The following is a 24,838-nucleotide window of genomic DNA, read 5'->3' on the forward strand; positions in this document are numbered from 1 at the left end:
CTCTTTATCACATTGATCTAGAAGTTGTCATAATTGTGATAAGGGAAGAAAATAAAAAGGAATAAACATTATCAAGGATAAGACACAATTACTATTGTTTACAAGTAAAATGAAAGTTTACCTAGAAAATTCAGTTAATTTATGGCACAGTATTTCCACTAACCAGTCCATTCTGAAGATCAGCCCCGGGATTTCTTTGGAAGGAATGATGCTAAAGATGAAACTCCAGTACTTTGGCCACCTCATGCGAAGAGTTGACTCATTGGAAAAGACTCTGATGCTGGGAGGGATTGGGGGCAGGAAGAGAAGGGGATGACAGAGGATGAGATGGCTGGATGGCATCACTGACTCGATGGACGTGAGTCTGAGTGAACTCCGGGAGTTGGTGATGGACAGGGAGGCCTGGCGTGCTGATTCATGGGGTCGCAAAGAGTTGGACACAACTGAGTGACTGAACTGAACTGAACTGAATTTCCACTAATAATACATTTCAGTAGTGTTTTGAGTTACAAAACAAACATATGCAAAAATGAAAAGGTCATATATGTACCAGCCATAACCACTTAGGTAACACAGACGACCAGAGGTAGTTCTTCTAACAGTACTGCTGAAGTATAAAATCTATGTGAATAAGAAAGACCTAGTAAATAAAATGCAGACCTGAGAACAGAGACTTGTGACTCGTAGGGCTCCAACTGTGAACACACCCACACACATACACTCTTAAATGCACTCACACGTGTACACAGTCCTCCTCGTCTGAGCAGATCTGAGCATCTCTGTTTTTACCCGTCTTGTGTACTGAAATCCCTTAAGATTCATATTCAAAGTTTTCATGATGGAAAAAAATTCTGAAATCATTTCTCTACAGCATTCTGCTCTGCCTAAGAGTCACGTGCACACATCTCCATCTAGTCCTGACCAAGCTGTTCTCCCAGTTCCCACCAATTCTGTCCTCTGGTGGCAAGATTCGGTTGAGTGGGTTCTGTGGATGAACAAGTGAAGGAGTGTATTAACCAGCGTCTGAATGAATGAAAGGGTGGGTGAATGAATGAAGGAGTGAGTGAGTGAGTGAATGAGTGGATGAATCAAAGCCTTCGTGCTCTTCCTTCTTCACAGAAAACACCCTCATTCTAAAAGTTCGTCTCAAGTACTTCCATCCTTTGACGCTTTGCCTGACTCCTTCCAAGGTCCTTCATGATGACAAGGACCACGTGTATTCTCTTGTTCCTAAACTCCAGTATGTCCTGGTTCTGCCGTGGAGCTCGTCACGGGGTTGTATATATTGTGTGACTGCATCGCTGTCTTTGCCGAAGAAGCAAGCATTCTAAGACTTGGGAGCCTGACTTCAGCAGCTTAATGCCTCCGGGTCCTGGCACCATCGTGAGTGCAAAATAGGTGTGCGATCAAACGGATAAAAAAACAAACATTGTTATGTGTGTGTGTGCTGGTGTGTACGGAGATTTCTGATTTTATACCACTGATTCTAGATATAAGTTTGGTTTTGTTTATTCTGCTCAAGACTTTGATTTGCAAATCATCAGAGCCGTATATTTTCCCAAGTTTGAAACATTCTTGGCCAGCATCTCTGTGAATGACCCCCCCCACCGCGCTCTGGAACTGCTGTTAGATCCATGCTGCTCCTTCTCATTTCCTCTCTCTTTCCCTGCCTTCTTTTCTGTTTTCCGTCTCTGTGTCTCTCTGTGCTTCATTCTAGTAGCTTTGCAGTGCTTTCTCATGGTTTACACGTTCTTTTGGAGCCGTTATTAATTGGATGTTTAAGGCACACCGTGTGTTTTAACTTCAATGTCTTTTCCCTGTTTCTAAGAGTTGTACTTTGCTCTCTCAAATCTGCGTTGTCTTGAATGCTGCTGCTTGTTCTTTTCTCATATTTCCAGTTCTTTTATTTGTTTCCGACATGCTTGTTTCACTGTCTGTAACCAATCACTGTGTTATCTGAAGCTCTCAAGCTTCTAGTATTGCTGTTTACTGCATCTGCTGACAGCCGCTCAGGGAAGCTTATGTCTCCTGATGTTTGTCCTTTGGGGTGTGACTCGGTATGACTTGGTGTCCCTTGGTGGCCAGGCTGGGAGAGTCCCGGGTCAAGGGTTGGCTCCCTAGAACAGCGGTCCCCAGCCTCCAGGATCTAATGCCAGCTGCTCTGAGGTGGAGCCAATGTAATAATGACAGAAATAAAGCTCACAGTAAATGTGAAGAATCGGACACGACTGAGCTACTGAACTGAATGAACTGAATAAATGTGATGAGCTTGAGTCATCCCCAGTCCCCACCGCCCCCCGCCCCTGGCCAATCTGTGGGAGAAATAGTGTTGCGGGAAAGCAGGTCTTTCCCAGATGGCAAAACCTTGTGGGCCACTGCAGGTTAGAGAGTGTCTCTGGCTTTGGTCAACGCTCAGGGTCTTTTAAGACCCAGGACCATTCTAATGCTAATTCCTTAGTTAAAATGTCCTAAGGGCACCTGTAGCCTGCATGTAAACCCCTGAAACCAAGAAGGATCTGGCTGTGGTTGTGACTTCTGTAGAGTGCCCTTTGCCCTCCCAGAATCCACCCAGATGTGTTTCCATGTTGCTTGTCTGTGTCTATGGAAGAGTTTTGTTTTTATGGTGTTTCTTCCATTGAGGTAGCAGCCTTTGGGTTGTCTGGCTTTGTGTGACATCTAGGGTCAAAACCACGTTCTCCTTCCCACGTGGACCTCAGCCCCCTGGTTAACAGAAGAAACAAAAGTCCCTGTGAACGCTGAGGCTCAGGCCACAGCTGCCTCTGGGGAGCCGAGGAGCCGCTCCTTACTCAGGTTTAAGTTTGTCTGGTCCTCACGGTCCCAGACGTGCACTTAGAGGTGCTCTTCACTGCTGATATATTCAGGTTGGTACGAAAGCAATTGTGGTTGGATTTTAAATCATTATAACTCAGCTTAAGCACGTCTTTATTAATCAAAATAGGAACCATTACAGTAAACTTATTTTTACCAACAACAAATGTTTGCTTATTCCTGTAGCATAAAAATCTGTCCTTTGGGATTTGGCGAACTCTTGGAAAGCACTTCCTGCCTCCTGCTGGTCGTGGAGCCATTTTCCCTGCAAAAAGTTGTTGAGATGCTCAAAGAACCGGTATTCGGTTGGCGAGAGGTCAGGTGAAGATGGCGGACGAGGCAAAGCTTTTTAGCCCAGTCTGTGCAACTTTTGAAGCTCTGACTGTGCTGCATGCAGCCAGGCGTTGTCTCGGAGGAGAATTGGGCCCTTTCTGTTGACCAGTGCCAGCGTTGAGGTTTTCCATGCATCTCTTCGATTTGCTGAGCATACTTCTCAGATGTAACGGATTCATTACAATTCAGAAAAGTAGTGGCTCAGACTGGCAGCAGACCCCCAAACAGTGACCATGACCATTTTGGGGTGCAAGTTTGGCTTTGGGAAGTGCTTTGGAGCTTCTTCTCTGTCCACCCACTGAGCTGGCCATCACCAGGTTGTCATATAAAATCCACTTTTCATTGCACGTGACAATCAGATCGAGAAATGGTTCGCTGTTGTAACGTAGGATAAGAGATGACACTTCAAAACAACAGCTTTTTAAATTTTCAGTCAGCTCCTGAGACACCCACTAATCAAGCTTTTTCTCTTTTCCAATTTGTTTCAAATGCCAAGACCATAGAGTGGTCGACAGTGAGTTCTTGGGCAGCTTCTTGTGTAGCTGTAAGAGGACCAGCTTTGATGATGCTCTCAGCTGGCCGTTGTTAACTTCTGACGGCTGGCCACCATGCCCCGCATCTTCAAGGCTCTCCTCTCCTTTGCAAACCCCATCGCATTGTACGTTCGTTAGCAGTTCCCAGGCCAAATGCGTTCTTGATGTAGTGAGTTGTCTCTGCTGCTTAACAACCCATTTTGAACTCGAATAAAAAAACTCATTTGAATTTGCTATTTGTCTAACATCGTTTCTATAGTCTAAAATAAATATAAACAACAAGTGATAAGTCATTACCAGAAAAACATTAAAGTGAGAAATGTGCATTAAAATGACGTATAACACAGCCACATTTATTTAAGAATATATTCTATTATCAAATGGCAAAGTTCAACAGTGCAAAATTGCAGTTTCTTTCGCACCAACCTAAAATATGGCCTTTTTGGAGGGATGAAGGGACTCTTCCTTCACTACAAATCTAGAGTGAATAGTGGCTTTAGGTTAAGACTTATGAGCAATCTATGTATGTAGACTGGATCGTGCTGACGTGTGTGTGTGTGTGTGTGTGACTGGACGCATGTTTATATGCACCCAAGAAATGCATATTACTAAATTTGATTGTAGCTAAATATTTGGACAGATTCTAAACATTTCTGTACTTATTCTGTACTTATTCTGTACTTGTTAGAGCCAGCTAGTCCAGAGCTTTAGCTTTTAGGCAGATTAATCCAACTCTTTCAAGACAAGTGCTACAAATATCAATGTCAATAGAAGCCTCTGGGTGGCGTGACACAATAGTGACCCCATGCTGATGTTGACAAGTGGTTGGGTCACACATAATATGGCACGTGTGTGCGTGTGTCCGGGTACAGAAGAGCGTGTCTTGGAATACTGCACTCTCCCACCTGTTTAAATATTTCACAGTAAACAGAACATCCTGCAGTGGCGACGGATCTATTTCTCAATCATCCCTTAGGTCCAGTGTGCTGGCTTCGTAAAATCACCCACATGTCGTACCTGTAAACCCTCACCAGGAAATCATTGCTTGCTGATAACCTTTGCAAAGTGCATTCGTAATAAAGAGAGACCCTGAACACTCAAAATGCACACATTTCCATGTGACTGAGGTGTACAAGAGACTGAGGTATACTGGGTATAAATCTGATATCGTATCAAGGTGTTCTTCACAGTGAATTCTTTAAAAATGAAATAAACTCAAGTATTTTGATCTGTAGGGGCTTCCCAGGTGGCGCTAGTGGTAAAGAACCCACCTGCCAAGGCAGGAGATGTGAGAGATTCCAGTTCCGTCTCTGGGTCGGGAAGATCCCCTGGAGGGGGCACGGCGACCCACTCCAGTACTCTTGCCTGGAGGATCCCATGGACAGAGGAGCCTGGTGGGCTGTGGTCCATGGGATTGCAAAGAGTCAGGCACGACTGAAGCGACTTAGCACACGTGCACGCACATTTTGACCTGCGTTACACAGAAGAGAGTCTTTCCTTAATGTTCCCAGGAAGGATCACTGGCTGTGTGTTCTACCAGCCTCAAGCCCCCTCCCAGGATGCAGGACTGTCCTGGGTCCTCGGTGGGAGCCATGGCTGGAGATGCTCGGCACAGACACAGCTTCCGCAGAGGATGGGCTCTGTGCCGGGCTGGGCTGGGCTGGGGTCTGCTGCAGGAGTGGTTCTGCGTGATCTGCAGGAGTGAACCCATTTCAGGAACACAGCAGCCAGAATGGGAGGTCACTGGAGGTCAGTGGCAGGAGACGGGAACCTCAAGATAGACAGACAGGGGCCCCCTGCCCCTCCATCTTTGAAAAGCACCTGCTGAGAACTCTGTCCCATGTTCAGAAGACCCCTTGGAAAGAGTAAGCCGCAGATACACTCGAAGGGGCCAGAAAATGGATGGCCATGCGCATCTGCCCTCTTATTTTCTTTAAAAATGTCTCCCAAACATTGATTGAATTGAAATGCCCCTTCCTGTAGATATTGGTATGAAAAGCTCACTGTGGCCACCAAAGTTCTAACTAATTCAAAATTAGCATAACATGTTTTACTGCTCTGGGTACTACAAACATATTTTCTTCCTTGTCTCAGAGCAAATTAATTTTATTCAACTAACGTTGAATTTTCCTTCATATCTTGAAGTCAGTTTAATTATGCATAAATGCAGTAATCTGTTTTGTGTACTAACTGGCAGAAATAGACTGTGTTTTGAATCTGTAAAATAATCAATTCCTCACTTTCAAGGAATACCAGCATGGCTAAGAGGCCTGTATTTCATGAAAAGTGCTTTGTTTTACCTCATCTTTGATTAGAGTTTTTTTTTTTAATCCTTCATTATTGTTTCAAACAGTAACTCTATTATTTGACAATTTTTCTTTGTCTTGCATCATAGAATTACAAGCACATTTCCTCTAAGTATCTGCTTTACTTCGAAGTTCAATTCCCTTAGACGAGGGATTTTTTTTTTTTTTAATGTTTGAAGAACCCCCAAGATTATAAAGCCTCTTAGACAGTAGGCTGAGAAGGGCATTTACAGAATTGTTAACATTTGATCCTGTTGCTAATTGAAGTGCACACTGAGAGCTTTTGATCAAACCGATTGTTGATTGAAACATGAAGGAGTATTTCAGGATTCAGAACACCAAAATGTTCACCTTTTCAAATATTGGCTTGCCTCTCAGACTTGGCGGTTTACTCACTAAGTCCTGTCCAACTCTTGTGACCCCATGGACTGTAGCCCGCCAGGCTCCTCTGTCCATGGGATTCTCCAGGCAAGAATACTGGAGTGGGGTGCCATTGCCTTCTCCAGGGGATCTTCCCCTCCCAGGGATGGAACCCATGTCTGCTGCGTCTCCTCCATTGGCAGGTGGGTTCTTTACCAGTGAGCCACCTGGGAAGCCTAAGAAAGCGTGACTGGCATTAAATCAGACACCTGAAGATAACAGAGAATAAACTGATGCATAAACAAAGCTCAGATTATTTGCTGTGATGATAAAAATGGTCATCTAGTGAAAGAAATGAAATTTTGGCCCCCAAAAGAAAAAGTACATGAACATTTTTATGAGTACCCATTGTCCGAGCATAAGCACTGCACTTTAGCATCAGATGTTGGGCAAATTAAATTATGGTTGATAAAATGTTGCCTTTAAATTTCTGCTTTAGCTACTCGAATATTATTTACAAGGCTCACATCGCAATATATGGAGGCTGCTGAAATGCAGTGTAACTTAGTAACATATCATTAAACTTCACAGCAATTTCCTGAACTAGGTCATTATAAGGATGCAGTGCACTTGTTTAAATGTAGCATCATCAACATTGTAAATGTCCTACTTTATCTGACCTTTTCAAATGGATCTTGATTTCTCTTTGGCTGATAGTGTGATTGATTCCATTTAGTGGAAGCTTTTCAATTTCAGCAGGAAGAGATTGCTTATCTGAAAACGGAGATTAGTGGGAAGTGAGAAGGAAATTTAGAGCTGTGAGCAAATCAGCTGATTAAGGTTAGAAGCCAGAGGAAGGAAAACAAAGCGCAGAACAGATGAAACATTAATGCTAGATGTTTTTTCTTTGTACTCCACCTCCTCTGTTACCACTGTGCTTGGGACAGGAACATCACTCCTGGAGAGGAGAGGAAAAAGAGAAAGAAAAAAGAAAGACCGAAAGAGGCCATGCCACCTGATTTTCAAATAAAGCTTTCCTAAAATCATCACTGCAGGGAAATAGGCAGTGATCACCCTCATTTTTTTTTTAATAATGACAGCTATGGTTTTTAACTTTTATTAGTTAATTTGTGTAAGTTAATCCTCTTGTTCTTTAGTCACTAAGTTGTATCTGACTCTTTTACAATCCCATGGACTGCAGCCTGCCAGGCTGCTCTATTCATGGACTTTCCCAGGCAAGAAATACTAGAGTAGGTTGCCATGTCCTTCTCCAGGGATCTTCCTGACCCGGGATTGAACTCGCATCTCCTGCATTGGCAGGCTGATTCTTTACCGCTGAGCCACCTGGGAAACCATAATTTAATTCTGCCTTACCGTCCCCCCCCACCCCGCCCCTCAATTTTAAGTTGTATGTCTTCTAACAAATCAGAATGGAATACCTACTGATTTAAATCTTCCTAGTTTTAGAGCCTTTTATTTTCAAAAAAATTTGAGCGTTAGGGTTAACTCTTTGAAGGGTTAACTCTCTTTATATTTCACACCTGAAATATAAAGACTAAAGTTGTTAGAAGCAGCAGATTGGGCAGGAAGAAGACACCAGAGAATGTTTATAATGTTTCTAGAATGTTTAAAGGAGAAGGCAATGGCACCCCACTCCAGTACTCTTGCCTGGAAAATCCCACGGATGGAGGAGCCTGCTAGGCTGCAGTCCATGGGGTTGCTAAGAGTTGGACACGGCTGAGCGACTTCCCTTTCACTTTTCACTTTCATGCATTGGAGAAGGAAATGGCAACCCACTCCAGTGTTCTTGCCTGGAGAATCCCAGGGACAGGGGAGCCTGGTGGGCTGCCGTCTGTGGGGTCGCACAGAGTCAGACAGGACTGAAGCAACTTAGCAGCAGCAGCAGCAGAATGTTTAAAGAATCCACAGTACCCAAAATCCATTTAAATTTATTTCTAAGGAAATGTGCAGTTTTGTACATATGAAAATTTAAATCTGATAGGGAAGGTGTATCTGAGCTTCATCATATTTCTCTTTAAGTGTTACTTATTAACATTTTCAAGTGTAGAATTGGTTTAGAAAACTATCATTATTTCTACAAAGAATGATACTACAGTGATGGTAGTAGTAATAGTTGAAGAGTAATAGTTGAAGACCTGATTGCTGCTAGGTCACAGCATCATTTCATTTCCTCAGCACTGGAGAGGAAAGCTGAAGCAGAATGTTTACTATTGCTCTAGATGGATGAACATATGTAGGCATGGAAAACAGCCATGCCTACTGGCTTTGAAGGTTCCAGCATCCTTCTTTGGAAAAACTAGTTTTGAACTTTTTTTTACTTATTCTACACCTCTCGGCATAACTGGTGGCTTTTTAATATTCTTGTGTAACTTCCTGGATTTCTAGTATTGACATATCACAATTAGGCTATTGCATCTGGAGATAAAGAGATAAAGCATGTCATTCTCACCATCAATAATAATGTTTTCAGAACTTTTGACTTTCAGTTAATTTTTAAGTGTCAGGGAATAATGGCAGTTAGGCAACATGCCTGGGCCTTTTCTGCAAATGTTCTTTTCTCACATAGAAGGATTTTGACCTAGAAACACAGTGCAACATTGGGGAGCTCACAGCGATCACTTGTCTGGACTTACTCGAGCACTTGGTTGAACTCGGTTGTTTCGGGAATAGTGTTTTGTTGTTACTAATAAGTAGTTCAAGTTTAGCATTCAGGTGGAAATATTGCAGTAGTTCAGAGAAGTTTTGAACTGAACTGAGAATATGTTAACATTTCATGTTGAGTGCTAAGGACTCAATTCCAATCATTTTTCCTTTAGATGATCTTGGCTCTGATTTTTTAAATTCTGTGTTATAATATTATACTGTATTTTTATATAATGTATTCTTTTATTGAAAATGTGTAGCACATTTGTAATCACAAGGACAGGTTCAACAAAAGTATTTTGCTAGAAAATATTCAAAACTAAGAGCAAAAAAGTACAATAGAATAGTAGGGCTCGGACTAGACATCTCATTCCCCATCCCCTTTTCTAGACATCATTAGGATCAGTTATGAGTACAGGAGTATTTGTGTGTGAACAATTTTATTTAGCTTTTCAGTGAGAATTGGTATTTATCAGAAAGAAAAACTGGGATATTTAGTTTAATTTATGAATCTCTCCTGGGATAACCAGTTCTAGTATTTCACATCTGAAATCTTCTGGTTGCACACTTAGCCGTGGGCAAGATTACTTTTTAATGCATTACCTGCATTTTAAGAAGGCATTGTGGTTGAGATTTTCCTGAACTTTATTTTTAAATCTTCATGAAAGTTACGGACGTAGCATATTTTGACCTTACTCATTTTAACTTCTTTACAAAAATCCCAGCTTGCTGAAAAGGAGAGCCTGGTGTTTCTTATTCAGATGACAGAGACCCGCTAGCATGGACGCTGTTCTGATGCCAGGGCAGTGAGCTTCTGCCCACGGGTGGGTGTCTTTCTGCCTGCTCTGGACGTGCACTGTTTTCCAGAAAGGGTGCTATTTGTCTACTTACGTTATCCAGAAAGGCCAGCAAACTGATGAAGTGAGCTCTTTTTCTGTTTAGAAGTGTCCTGTTTTCTCAGTCTCCCCTCCCATCCGCTTTCTCAGTCCTCCCTTCGGCCCTTCCTTGAAGAATTCAAAGCGGATGCATCACCTCTGATCATGTACGTGCATGTCTGTCTCTCTTACCCGAAGCTCCTTTTCACTAGAACATTTCCCAGAGAAATTCTTCACTGTAGTATCACTGGGGTTTTCTTTGTTTGGGTTTTTTTTCTGATGAAAGAAGGATTGAGTTTTATGGTCTCGATTTCTCTCTTACTTTTGCCAACCTTTAATCAAAGAAAAAAGTGGAGTTTCTGTTCACTGCTTATGTATCAACCAGTTACCTATGGCCTCTCACAGGCATGTTGGAAACCTGCGGGGTATAAACAGAGCCAAGCAGGTGTATCTGAAAACCCAAAGACACATGGAAATGTTCAGGTGTGTGTGGAAACAATCTTACAGTCAGTACTGAGTTAGATTTTATAAGAATCTGAATCAGGAACATGGTTGTCATGATCTCTATCCAAAAAGAGTCAAATTGATGACCTATAAGTTGTAGATGTTAAATGAAAACTATTTACTATTTAAGTGTGTTAATGTGTGAATAAAGTGGGGAAGAATAAATTTCTTTATGTATATTATATATGTCTGTGTGTATATGTAATAGACATGTATATACGTGTGTGTATATATATACACATACATATATATATACACACACACACATATATATTTGTTGTTTAGTCACTAAGTTGTGTCTGCCTCTTTTGAAACCCCGTGGACTGTAGCCTGCCAGGCTCCTCTGTCCATGGGATTCCCCAGGCAGAAATACTGGAATGGGTTGCCATTTCCTTCACCAGAGGGTCTTCCCAACCTGGGAATCAAACCCACATCCGCATTGGCATTGGATTCGTTATCGCTGAGCCCAGGGGAGCTCACATATATATACCTGATTGAGTTCACACAGACATGGAGGCTGAGGAGTCCCCAGTGCTGCGAGGGTGAGCTAAAGCCCCAGGAGAGGCAGTGGCTTGAGCTCCAATGCAAAAGCACTCAGGCTCAAGACCCAAGAAAAGCTGGTGTTTCAGATCCGGTCTGTAGAGACGAGAAGATAGTGTCCTGGTTGAAGACAGTGGGGCGAGGAGACCCCTCTTACCTTTGGGAGGGTCAGCCTTTTTGTTCCATGAATCTTCCTGGGCGCATGGTGTGGCTGGAAGAGAATCGGGGTGGCTGCTCCCAAGCGCAGATGGTCAATGTCACGGTGCCTGGTGGCCAGCTCCTGTGGGGCCCCCAGGAACAGGACAGAGGGAGGGGTTGATGAGCAGAGCAGTGTTGTGGGGAGGCTGGAAAACACGCACGAGGCTGTCATTAGGGGAAAGTTTCAGCTGAGTAGAGAGTTGACATGAGGCCAGTAAGACTTGGGAAGGTTGATCTGTTGGGGGACTCGCCTGTACACTCAGGCTCTTCAGTCCAGAGGGACGGCTCCTTGGCATGCTCCCCCTGGTGGGATTCAAAGACTCGCCTGTGGTGGTCTCTTTGCTGACAAAGGTCCTTATAGTCAAAGCTATGGTTTTTACACGGAGAAGGCAATGGCACCCCACTCCAGTACTCTGCCCTGGAGAATCCCATGGACGGAGGAGCCTGGTGGGCTGCAGTCCATGGGGTCGCTCAGAGTCAGACACGACTGAGCGACTTCACTTTCACTTTTCACTTTCATGCATTGGAGAAGGAAATGGCAACCCACTCCAGTGTTCTTGCCTGGAAAATCCCAGGGACGGGGGAGCCTAGATGGGCTGCAGTCCATGGGGTCACACAGAGTCAGACACGACTGAAGCAACTTAGCGGCAGCAGCAGCATGGTTTTTCCACTGGTCATGTATGGATTTGAGAGTTGGACCATAACGAAGACTGAACACCAAAGAATTGATGCTTTTGAACTGTGGTGCTGGAGAAGACCCTTGAGTCTTGAGCAAGGAGATCCAACCAGTCCATCCTAAAGGAGATCAGTCCTGACTATTCATTGGCAGGACTGGTGCTGAAGCTGAGGCTCTAATACTTTGGCCATCTGATGCGAAGAACTGACTGATTGGAGAAGACCATGATGCTGGGAAAGATAGAAGGCAGGAGGAGAAGGGGACGACAGAGGATGAGATGGTTGGAGGGCATCACCGACTCGATGGACATGAGTTTGAGCAAAGTCTGGGAGATGGTGGAGGACAGGGAAGCCTGGCGAGCTGCAGTCTGTGGGGTCGCACAGCTGGACACGACTGAGCGGCTGAACCACAGCAGCCATCAGCGTGGCACTGTCACACAGATAAGCTTGCACAAACACCCGTGCAAGTCCACAGCGGGTCCCAGTGCTGGAATCCCTGCATCAGCAGTAACCATCCCTACACGCTCATGAGCGGGACTGTCACCTTCTGGAACACTTGCAGATGACCGGCGTTCCCATGCAGGTGTCAACCTCAGTCAGGATTTCAAACCCCAGGGTAGGTCTGAGTTATCCTTCACCACAGTGTTGTGGGTATGACCCTACACAAAGCTTTTTGGTGAGATTTCCCGAGGAGGACTTCTGCACCTGCTCAGCCTGGACGGAGCCAGATGAATACAGACGTACCTGCTGCCCCTCCCCACGTGCAGAACCTGAGCTGGTCTGCTGTGACCTGGACTTGGGGGAAGTATGGAGCCCCCCTACTCCACCCAGCAGACTCAGCTCCCCCAGGCCTTGGCGAGTTAAACAGGTTCATAAAGGCCAGACCCTGACCCTGGCTCTGAGCGAAAATGTCCCTTTCTTCCCATTTCACTGAGTCATCCATGTAATCACTGCTGGTCCTCTATGTCTGTGAGGAGGAAAGGACGCCCCTTCCGCTGGCAAGGAGGAGTCCCGTCCAGACAGAGGGCTGGGGACAGAGTGCAGCCTGGGGTTCGACCCCCAGATCCGTGTCCTGGACCCTTTGTGCTGGAGGCAGCTGCTCTGTTCTCGCGTCTCCACCTCTGTGTTCAAGAACTAAACGACTTTATGAGACGCACCAACCGCTCGCACCCCCACCCCCGTTGGAAAGATGGTGAGAGTTTAGAGTTTGTCCCACCAGATGTTTTGCAGAAATATTCTGACTGATGAGAAAAATATGGACAAACTATTCCGGGAATGTCACAAGACCCGAAGTCATTCTGAATGCGTAATTTATTAAACGGATTCTGTTCTTCTCCTAGGACCACGGGCAGGGTTTCCTCTCTCCAAACAAAACAGTTTGCGGCTAATAGATTAACATTTTCATTGGGGGAGATTTATGGATCTGAACCTGCGGTTAATTAAAAAAAAAAAATCTTATTCATATTCCATGGAGGGGGGATTTAAAATTGGTTAATACTTTCCAGATTGTTTTAAAACAGTCAAGAAAAGAATTTCCTTTGAGGAGCAGGGTGGGGGTGGGGGAGCAGGAAGGAGCGTGCTGCCATCTTCCTCCGTCAGCTGGTAAACAGGGCTGTCTTTGTTGATGCCGACTGTCTGGTTTGGGCCTTATCTGGTTTCTGCTTACATATTAAACTTCCCCAAGTAGAAGGCAGCTTTGCCCACGGTCAGAAGACATTGTTCTTCTGTTGTTTCTGCGGCAGATCAAACACCAGCAAAAAATCGCCGTCTGTGGTCTGTGAGCCCCTGGTGAAGGGGCAGGCACGTGGTTTGAAGGAGGGACCCCCGTTACAGCGTTTCCACTGGAGGCTGCTCTCCCCATCTGTGCTGGGCACTCGTGTGGGCATAGGAGAGCCGTCCCCCGTCTGCTGAACCAAGAGGCCTGATGAGCATGGCCAGGGTGGCTGTTTCTGTTTGTTCTTGTGTTTTTAAATCAAGTCAGTTAATTTTTGAGATGTAATTGACATACAGCTTTGTGTGGTGAGCTTGGGCTTCCCTGGTGGCTCAGGCAGTAAAGAATCTGCCTGCAGGGTAGGAGACCCAGGTCCAATCCCTCGGTCAGGAAAGTCCCCTGGAGGAGGGCATGGCAACCCACTCCGGTATTCTTGCCTGGAAAATCCCATGAACAGAGGAGCCTGGCGGGCTACAGTCCATGGGGCTGCAAAGAGCCAGGCGTGACTGAGACTAACACCGCTGTGCCGGTTGAAGCTGGACAACGTGTTGGTTTGACACGTTTACACACTGACATAGGATGTGCTCTAGTGCTATTTAGCACCTCCGTCACCTCCCGTAATTGTCATTTCTTTTTTGTGGGGATAACTATTAAGGTTTAGCAGAACTTGGACGCATATAGTACGCCTTGGTAGACTGATTCACAATGCCGCACATCACGTCTGCAGGACTCATTCACCCACCAGTTGCAAGTTCACAGCTGTGCTGTGTCGGGCTGGGCTCTGAGAAGGGAGGTGCAGGTGCCCCGGGGGGTACCACGCCCTTGAAATTCTTCTTTTGCAAAAGGTCGTTGTTTGATACTCGGATCAAATCGCTGCCACCTTGAATTCCGTCCCCCTTGTCTCAGCGGTGCCATACCCTGGGGGATTAGCAATTTTAATTTGCCCCTCTACCCATAGGAAGTGTATTCCAGAATCTGTGTCCCTTTATGGCAAAGCAAAAGTTATCAATACACACACACACACCCCCTTCACTCACACACTCACAGGCATATGCACACCACAGACACAAGCAAGATTTCTGCCCCACCTTAGAAGATGCGTTCCTGGAATACTGTTCGTTGTCGCGACAGTCAACAGATTGGAACCATGGAACAGTTGATTAGAAATAGCATAAGTCAACATTTCTTGTTACTGGCTTACCTTAAATTTAACTTGTAATGAAAACCTTCAGAGCCGAGTGGGATTTTGTGCCTTTCAGTTTAACACCTAGTCACCTGCTTTGCCATTATTTTTAATGTGAGTGAAAACAAAGTCATTTGTTTCTTTGGTACAGATGTGCTTTTCTCATCCTGATCTTCAAAAATGAGATTTATAAACTTAGTTGTTCGGAATAAATCACCATCATGTTTTGTATAAAAAGCAACAAAGGAGAGGGGAGATACCCAAGGAGCCTACCCCAAACAAACAAAACTCTTTCCTGGAACTAGGAAATGAGTTCATCCAGTCACAGGAGTGTGACTGAAATAGCCATTGCTACATCCCATTAGCGTCCAGGCAGCTAAAGCTCACTGGATCCAAATTCCCCAGTGATTTCCAGGGAACGGCTTTTTAAGACTGAGTGAGCTAGAGGGCTGCAGGGTGTGTGATCAGCTCACAGACAGTCTTCTGATTGGTTGGTGGTGAAGTGATCAGGAGCCAATGTCATCAACCTTCTGGTTTCAACCTGTCTGGGGTCTATATATAGAATAGAATATAGTTGTTGAGGGAAAAATATAGTTTACTTCTCCCAACTGGTGGGGGTTTCAGTATCTGCAAAACAGCTCAAGGACATGGCTAAAGAATAATGTCTATAGCTCTTCAGGAGGAACTAAAGGTCCTTGACTTTGTTTAATCATTAATCATTGTTTAATGATTATTGTGTTCAGTTGCTAAGTCGTGTCCAACTCTTCTCAACCCCATGGACTGCAGCATGCCAGACTTCCTTGTCCTTCACTATCTGCTGGAGTAGCTCAAACTCATGTCCATCGAGTCAGTGATGCCATCCAGCCATCTCATCCTCTGTCGCCCCCTTCTCCTCCTGCCCCCAATCTTTCCCAGCATCAGGGTCTTTTCCAATGAGTCAGCTCGTCACATCAGGTGACCAAAATACTGGAGCTTCAACTCTAGCATCAGTGATCCCAATAATTATTCGGGGTAGATTTCCTTTAAGATTGACTGGTTTGATCTTTGCTGTCCAAGGGCCTCTCCAGAGTCTTCTCCAGCACCACAGTTCGAAGGCATCAGTTCTCTGGCACTCTTTGCGTAACGATCAAGGTATTATAATTTTGTCTTACTTGACTGCTTTCCTCTGTTTCTGCATGTTCTCATTTCTCTGATTAAGTTTATTCTTTGGAACGTGGGGAAGATCTAGGGAGCTAAACTTGCCCACAAACAAGAGGCAGTGGAGGTTCAGGGGCGTCTGTCCCTGGAAGGTCCCATGGGGTCCTGCTCAGTTACCAGCTACTCCATTTTGTTCCTGTAATACCATATAGAGTTGAGACACAATCGAATAATCATAAACTATGCTGTGGAATCTTAAAACCTCGTTAAGACTTTGCATTCTGTTTAAAACCCATCCGTGTGTAATAGTAATTCCACGTCTCATTTTCCTTCGCCCACATTTTTAAGCCCAGTTGAAACTTGAGGAAGGTACCTTGTGGTGCTGTTCAGCCTCTCCTCTCCTCCCAGCCCCTCGCAGGAGGGCTGAGAGGCACAGAGGGTGCTGTCCGTCGGCCAGGTGCGGGCTTGGAAATCTTAAACGCGCTTCAGTTCCCTCATATCACAAATGGGCACAAGGATAGGTCTGCTTTTCAGGATCAATCTGAAGACGAATGGAAGTGCTTCTGGAACCTCCAGTGAAGTGTCTGACATGTGTTTTCAGTTCTCACCACCTTTCCTTTTGAGTCCAGTTAATCAGAGTATTAACCCACCAACTGTTTTTAACACGGCCCAGCCCACGTTACTGTCTTCTGCTCTGTGGCGGGACAACACCCGGAGCGTCCCCTGGTCTGTCCACCTTTTGAAAATAAAACAGCAACGGTTCCTGATTCCACAAATGACACATTGCTGATGTTTCTGTCTCTGGTCAGACATGTCCGCGTTGCCAAATGCTACTGTTCCAAGTTCTGTATGAGCTAAGAGGAGATGATACAAGCAGACTGTTTGAGCTATAAGTATATGGCTTTCAAGACATAAAAGATGCCATGAAAGACCCTGAAGATTGATATTCTAAGATCTGAATACTGGGAATTGTGTGTCAACTAAAAACGATGCACAGCGTGAGCTGTGAGTTATTATTTTGTGCAAAATGAGGACTCCAGTTGGGGAGAGAGCACCACAGCTCACTCTGAGAGGCTGCTCCAGAGAGGCACTGGGGAAGGTCCAAATATGAGATTTTGCTGAAGGGGGAGCTCAATGCAATCAAGCGCCTACTTTACAAAAACTTTTCTGCTAGTCACGAGGAGCTGATGTCACCACAAAGGGATTCAGTGTGCTTCAACATCTGAGGAGATGCGAGGATTAGGATCACAAAATCAGTTCCTGAAAACATCTATCCATCTGAAGACGTCTTCCACCAGTTTCCTTGGAGCACAGAGTGCCTCCCTCTCCTCCCTGAATTCCCCGCGGGGGTGTCGAAGGTGCGCAGCTGCAGCAGTACAGGGTCCGATCTCCGCAGAGGCAGAGGGCAGAGGCCCTTGTGGTCGTTGCTGTTCAGTTGCCGACAAGTGCTCTTGGCACCTGCCAACCTGTCGTTGATGTGTGGGACCGTCAATGGATAGGTGACAGAGTCCGAAGCTATCAGACGAAACACTTGCACAGATTCGTCCGGGTGGGTCTCAGCCACGGTGTTGAGATTGGGGGAAAGCATCAACGCAGCCTGGCTCGTCTCCAGGGACGTCAGTCAGCCGTGGCCCACGGTCATTCCTGCCTCTGTTCATGTGTTAAAACCGCGTGGAAACACACATGTGATTGTCAACCTTCAAGTGACTCACGCTGGGGGAGAAAATGATCAGGAGTGAACATTTTGATCTCTTTATCTGTTTATTACTTTTATCTATTGGCGAACAGACAAGTGTATTTTACAGTTTAAAATATTCTACATGCTTAATAGCGTGTGTTGTAATTTCTCAAAATGTTCCGTATTTCGTTTGACTTAGTTATGTATCTTATTAAAGAGGTTCATTAATGACCGAGCACACTGAAAAAGCTCTCCACACATGCAAGATACATTTTTTTCCAGGAAATACTCCTATTCTATGTGTACCTTGCGATCTGAGTTTAGAAAGCATATCACACATAGTGTCGTGTTTAATTAACATAAAGTCATCATGAAGGAGAAATGAATTTTTTTTAATTTCACATTTAACCTACTTTTATTCCATTTTATGGACAATAAAAGTTTAAAATGCCATCAGAAAGGGTCAGACAGAGCTCTGCTGCGTTCTTGGTCGCAGTGTTCTGCCAGGCGTACTTCTCCAGGATTTTCCTGCCTGTGTGACCTTGTTCCCTTGCTCGGTCGTGCCGACTCTTGTGACCCCGTGGACTGCAGCCCACCGGCTTCCCTGTCCGTCACCGTCTCCTGGAGCTGCTCTAGCTCCTGCCGTATGTGCGGTTTCATTATTAAATGATTTCAAAGGGAAAAAACGTGCTTTTAATGTCTAAAATGTAGACATTTGATTTTTTTTTTTTTTCCTGATACTCACCTTCCCACTTTAAGATAGAGTTTGGCTGTTAAGTAAAGACCTGTATTTCTAGTGAAATCAACCTTGGCCTTACTGAAAAGTAGAAGGATTGTAAAGTTTGTATAGAAGACATTGAAATCTAGTTTTTTTTTTTTTGCATTGTCCTCATACCAACAAGTTTTCTGATTATCGAGGAAAACACAGACAGTCTTCAAGCATCATTCCTGCCATCAGGTCAGCTGCCCTGGAAAACCCCCAATTTTGATCTGGTTTCTCACAGATTTAATAGCCCTGTCTAAATTACCCAGATTAACTCCAATGGTTCCTTCTGCCCAGAATTTAACTGCTTCATGGAGTAGGTCAGAGCTGCCGTAAATCCCCACCATAAAGACACACGAAGTGGGAGATGCTGAGGTATAAAGAAATACTGAATTCTACATAGGTGGAGTTCATTAACTGATTAACTTGCAAGAATGTGGAAAGGAACCGTGATGTTTTGCATATTTGACTCTGTAATGTTAATGAGAGCTAATTGTTCTTTACAAGATGTCAAATAACCACTCTGAATGGAATTCTATCCTATGCTACAAGCAGAAAAGAAAAGATGACACCAGCAAAGATGGATGGAAAACTTCTGTAAGAACAGGAAGAATTAAGACTGGTTACAGCTTCTAGAATTTTGTGAATTTTAGGCCAGACGGCTCTGACCATCCTAACTCAACCCCTTGCTAGCATGGTAGCCCGTGACCTTTTCCTTTTGGTGCGAGACCCCAACCCCCAGCTCACCTATCCTCGGAGAAAGAGAGAGCCCCGCTGAAGCTGACCAGCAGCTCCCCGGGGTCCTCAGCTGCTTCACTAAACCTCCCATGTCTCCCTGCTTGGCTCCATGCCTACTGAGTCACTTCGGTCATATCTGACTCTCTGTGGCCCTATGAACTGTAGCCCATTGGGCTCCTCTGTCCATGGGTTTCCCAGGCAAGAATACTGGAGTGGGTTGCCATTCCCTCCTCCAGGGGACTTTCCTCACCCAGGGATCGAACCCACCTCTCCTGTGTCTCCTGCATTGGCAGGTGGGTTCTTTACCACTAGCGCCACCTGGGAAGCCCTCTGCTTGACCACAGTGTCCCTTGTCCACAGTCAGTGTCTTAGATTCTCAGCCCATTCCTCAAATCCGCTTTGCCTCATCATCTACGTTCCGTCCTAGAGAAACTGAGGCCATAAGCAGGGGTCCCTCTACTCCCTGAGATGTCCAGCCACTGGCCGGTATTCATCGCCTGACCCAAATATGGGGAGGGCAGCATCCTTCCACTGGGCCGAGGGGCACCGAGTCCAGACCCTCTCCTTCCTCCTCTGTCTTTTCGTTTCCTCCAGTCTTAATGTGCTTCTGCCTCACCATAGAAGCCTCCTGATGTCTCCCCACTCCCCACCCCATCTGGTGGGCTGTTTCACTTTGACCCCCATCCCAGCCAAGGTCAAGGGCAGAGAAGGCCTTTTAGACCCCTCGTCGACACCGACAGAGTCTGCACCTGCCTGCTGTCACCCCCTCCCCTTGCCCCTACGGTCTCTTCTCATCAGCTCTGTCTTCATCCGTAAAATGTGGGCACCTTCTTTGCAGGGCGCTCATCCACTCCCGCGATTTTAGTCGTCTTCGTGTTGATGACTTCCAGGGCTTATTTTCTGGACTTTTCTGAATTTCAGATCCTTCTAGCCGATTATTTCTTGGAACACCACATGAACTTCTAGCAAGTAATTCAAAGTGAACAAACACAGCCATGATAAACTCTGTCTCCCTCTCTCAAGAACACACTCCTCCTCTCGAGATGCCCCCCGACTGCTGAGGCCCACTCCACCCCACTTCCCCACACAGAAACTTACAAAGCGCCATCGACACGTCGCCCCCACGGACCCCGTGAACAGCCAGCCCTCCTCTCGCCCACCTGCCTCTCCATCTCCTCCACTTCTCTTCACTGCTGGTCTCTCCCTAGACCTGCCGGCTCATTTCTTTGCCTCATCTCTTCCCAGGCCTTCCTCGTAGCTCAGTCGGTGAAGAATCTGCCTGCAATGCAGGAGATCCAGGTTGGGAAGATCCCCTGGAGAAGGGCATGGCAACCCACTCCATTATTCTTGCCTGGAGAGTCCCATGGACAGAGGAGCCTGGTGGGCTGCAGTCCCTGGGGCTGCAAAGAGTCACACGCGACTGAGCGACTGAACTACTACAGCTGCTGAGTGCTAATTCCAGGCCACCTCACTGGCTGCGGGGAAATCCCTGCTGAACCGCCAGTCTTTCTTGGCTTCAAGACCCTGGGCACAGCCTCACTTCCACGCCACCATGGAGACTCTTCTGCAGGACACACGGGGCCCTGGCTCCTTGTCTGGCCTCATCACCCTCCGCCCCCTCCCCAGAGGCTCCAACTGTGCCGAACAACGCAAGTTTCCAACACACACATCACATATGATCCTGCCTGTGCGCCTTCGCGCGTGGTGCCAGTTATTCTGAGGATCACCCTGGATCTCGGATTTGCCTGGGCGATCCTCACTCAAACGTCAGCTCTTGAAACCGAAGCCTCGTCCTGGCCTGCAGCCTTTCCCCTGGTTCCCTTTCTGCACTCTGCAAACAGGCCGAGGCCTTCTCTGTTACTCTGCTTCCGTGTTGCATCCCAGCCATGTTTTTCCCTTGTCTCTGCCTGTGGACACACCGTGTGTGCTCTTGGGCCTCCAAGGATAAGCTCTTTGTATCCTCAAGGGTTAGTGTTGTGTATTTGGTGCGCGAGTCCTTTGTGCTTAGGGCTACCCTGGTGGCTCAGACGGTAAAGCATCTGCCTGCAACGTGGGAGGACTGGGTTCGATCCCTGGGTCGGGAAGATCCCCTGGAGAAGGAAATGGCAACTCACTCCAGTGTTCTTGCCTGGAGAATCTCATGGACAGAGGAGCCTAGTGGGCTACACTCCATGCTGTCGCAAAGAGTCAGACACGACTAAACAATTAACACTGTCAACTTCTTTTTTCCTTTTTGTGCTTTTTGAATGAAAGGAATAAATCCATGAATTAATCATCCACCTCGTAATTAAAAGATATTGATGAGAAGAAATCGTAGATTGCTCTCAGTTTAAAATCTTGACTACAAATATGAATTACAAAGCATGCGGTAGAATCTGCTAGATTTCTATATGAAATACACAAAGTACTCATGACCTTCTCTGAGGAGGGGAGCCACTCAAGTGAGAACCAAGGAAAGCAGTGTAAATATGTTCTAGTACAACAAGAACCTTCCTTCCTTGCTTCCGGAAACAGCATGTGCTCTTAGGGACCAAAGCCGTATAAATACCACAGGGACACAGTGTCCAGGTGATGTCCATTATTCTGGAGACCAGACATGGCTGAAGTGACTTCACCGCTGGGGTTTGTTGACAAGCCAAGCCATAAAACTGTGTGCTTTTCCTCCTCACAGGTATTTGCGCCAGACCCTTAGAGAAGATATATCAGCAGCAGAGCATTCTCTGAACAGGGAGAAATTTGCTGTTTTGAAACAAGCCCTCAATGTAATTGGCTTCAGTAACTTGGTGAGTCATGCGGTTAAATATTCCACTGAGGAAATCAACCCTCTGCTAGTTTGTAAAAGTTATTCATTCAGAAACATTCCTCTGCCTCGTGGAGCTTGCATGCTAGTGGGAGAGAGCCGTGAGCAAACATCACGCCCAGGGCCACAGGGTACCGTGAAGATGGGCTGCCGTCTTCAAGAAGGCGCTTGAGACCTTTTCCCACGGGGACCACATGAGCAAAACAGATAAGAACTGGGCACTGGCTGACTCCAGAAAAATGGCAGACAGAAGGGACTGTCTGCTTCCAAGTACCACTTGAGAGAGTAATCTAATCACTCGATTAAACTATATTCTTGAATGCTGTGCTTTTTTTTTTAATTCTTAAAGAATTATCAAATACCTCTAAAGCTGAAACGTACTATTTAAAGTGCATACGCCCGCTGATACACAATGGAAATTTCCGTGATCTCAGAAATGCTCCAGATTTCACCTACAGTATGGCAGTCACTGGCCACTTGGGGTTGCCGGGCACGGTAGAGGAGGCTGAGGTAGATTGAGGACATGGATTTTTAACTTTTTTAAAAAAATTCTTATTAGTTTAAACTGACACGGTCTTGCATGGTTAGTGTTCACTGAATTGAATAACACAGGTCTAGAGAACAAGAGATGTGAAGTGTGCTCAGCCATTTCAGTCGGGTTCGACTGTGTGCGACCCCATGGACTGTAGCCCCCCAGGCTCCCCTGTCCATGGGATTCTCCAGGCAAGAATCCTGGAGTGGGTGGCCATTTCCTCTTCCAGGGGATCTTCCCGACCCAGAGAGCGAACCTGTGTCTCCTGCTTTGGCAGGCAGATTCTTTACCACTGAGCCACCAAGACCTCGGAAATTCCCACAAATCTCCTTTTCCTATGCATCATCTCTGTGTCCCCGACATTCAGTATGGGGTCACTTTAAATGACAGCTAATTCCTCATTAGCAATCAACATAAGACTGCATGGGTAACTGGTATGCCTGTAGTTCATGAGCCAAGATTTAGTGACAGATTTAGTTTTTTTTTCTTAAACTAAGTATACATTGATCGATTTGGGTCCCTGTCTTTCCCCTCGGCTCATGGGGCAGCAAGGGGTGGAAGGGGTTGCAGGGTGACAGCAAGGGAGGGGTAGGAGGTGGGGGCTCCCCCTCAGTGGATGGTCCACGCCAGCCTCACTGCATTCAGGGACTGGAATCCTAGGAGCGAGCGACCGTGTGGCGTTTTGCTCTCTGCTGCTCTCTCTGTCCATCTCCAATCAGGGACTGGAATCCTAGGAGCGAGCGGCCATGTGGCGTTTGCTCTCTGCTGCTCTCTCTGTCCATCCCCCTGTTTCTCTCTTTCCCGAACTCCTGCCACTCGCACTCTTCAGTCTTTGCATTTGCTACTTTTTTTTTTTTTTTGCTGTTGTTACTTCTTTTCCCTTCCTCCATTTATGTCTGCAATCTCTACTCACTTACAGGAAACTGAGATAGAGAGGCGGGTAAGGAATCATTCCACCAAGTATCAGCTCGTTGGAAACGGGGCTGTAGAAACCCATGACTGATTTTCAAAGGCAGGGCACACAGAATATGTCCTCCACATAAGGGGCCAAACAGGGCATTTAACAAGCTTTTTGGTTAAAGAAATTCATGCGATTAAGCCAAGACCGAAAAGTGATCGTCTTGATCCTCAGGTATGACTGAGATGGTGACAGTTTTAGTCCATCAGCAGGAAAAGATCAAGTTAGACTGGGAGGAAGGTACTTCTGGGCTGGCAAGACCCTTGAGTCAGAACTCGTGAGTGTGGTTCCGGGAGATCTGACCATGAAGGTGATCCTCCATCACCAGCAAGACAACAGGGGGATGGCTCACCGCATTGCTGTCAATGCCTTGACAGCAGCCACCACCCCCTGCTCGCAGAGCAGCTTGTTAGTATCCCCACACCGTCACTCACCTTCGGGCTGCTTTTCACCGTTCTGTCTCCATCACGGTACGGAACCGCAAGAACCTTGATGACGGAACAAAGTCTTCATGTCTGTGTCCAGGAGTGTGTCTCTTTTGGAGCACTGGGAACTTTAATGAGGAGTTACTGGATTTATTTAAAAACGGGAGAGGGAGCTGTCGACTGGATTTATTTAAAAAACAGAAGAGGGAGATGCTGGGTAGCTTAAGGAGCTTGGAAAAGGTTATTCAGACAGGCACAGATCAATAAAATCTGAGGCCCTAATTTGTGATTTGGAGGCTACCAAAAGCATGTCTAAGTAACGCTGAAGTCAGAGAGGATTATACCTGAAAATGGCACATTATCCTTCTCAATGTGCTCATTTTAAAGCTGTTAATAATAAAACTACTTGTCCTGAAAGCTGGAAGTTCAGCACGAAATTCACGGATGGCACAGAGACCACACCGTGCAAATGAGCAAATGAGAATTGCTCTTAGGAAAAAACTCTCTCCGGCAGGAGCTTTTCCTGCCCAAAGTACCAATTAGGAATCCAGGAATTATTGGGAATTTTTAAGGCTAACATTGCTTGCCCTAAATGGGACGTGCCCATTTTCACCATTGATCGGTGGTTCCCTTATGGGACATTCTGAGTCGGAAAAAAATCACAGCCGCGCATCATTTTGTTTAACCTACTTGGAGGTTTTCCAAAGGATCGGTCTCTGCATCTTTTCTTCCTAAGCAACACTCTTTATCTTCTCTGTTGGTCACCCGCGTAGGAGGTGGAGAACCTGTGCGTGATTCTGGCAGCCGTGCTGCACCTCGGCGACGTTGGCTTCACCGCTGTCTCCGAGGCCGACTCCGCGCTGGTGTCTGACCTCCAGCTCCTGGAACAAGGTCAGTGGAACTCATGGACCGTCGATGCCTTGACGTGCAGTTCTCCAGGCTGGCCAGTAGATGGAGACACAGTACAGAAAAGTCAGGGGGCTCACCCCACTTTCTGCCAGAGTGGGATTCAGGGAGGGTGGTGGGGAAAACAAGCCAAGATCCGCTTTCTTCTTTTGTCTTTCTGGTCGTGTAAATTAATAAGATGCACGTTGAT

The 24,838-nt window shown here is 46.0% G+C and overlaps 1 protein-coding gene across 3 annotated transcripts in view; it reads left to right on the plus strand.

The window, feature by feature from the left end:
* MYO16 (myosin XVI) overlaps positions 1-24,838 on the plus strand; it is a 519,124-nt gene that overhangs the window by 295,030 nt on the left and 199,256 nt on the right. For all 3 annotated transcript variants that reach the window (XM_059892322.1, XM_025000169.2, XM_059892321.1), the window contains exons 17-18: positions 21,699-21,810; positions 24,516-24,633. In XM_059892322.1, the coding sequence (XP_059748305.1) occupies positions 21,699-21,810; positions 24,516-24,633 (230 nt within the window). The remainder of the gene's footprint in view (positions 1-21,698; positions 21,811-24,515; positions 24,634-24,838) is intronic.

This window comes from Bos taurus, chromosome 12, assembly GCF_002263795.3.
Source record: "Bos taurus isolate L1 Dominette 01449 registration number 42190680 breed Hereford chromosome 12, ARS-UCD2.0, whole genome shotgun sequence".
Classification (NCBI taxonomy): domain Eukaryota; kingdom Metazoa; phylum Chordata; class Mammalia; order Artiodactyla; family Bovidae; genus Bos; species Bos taurus.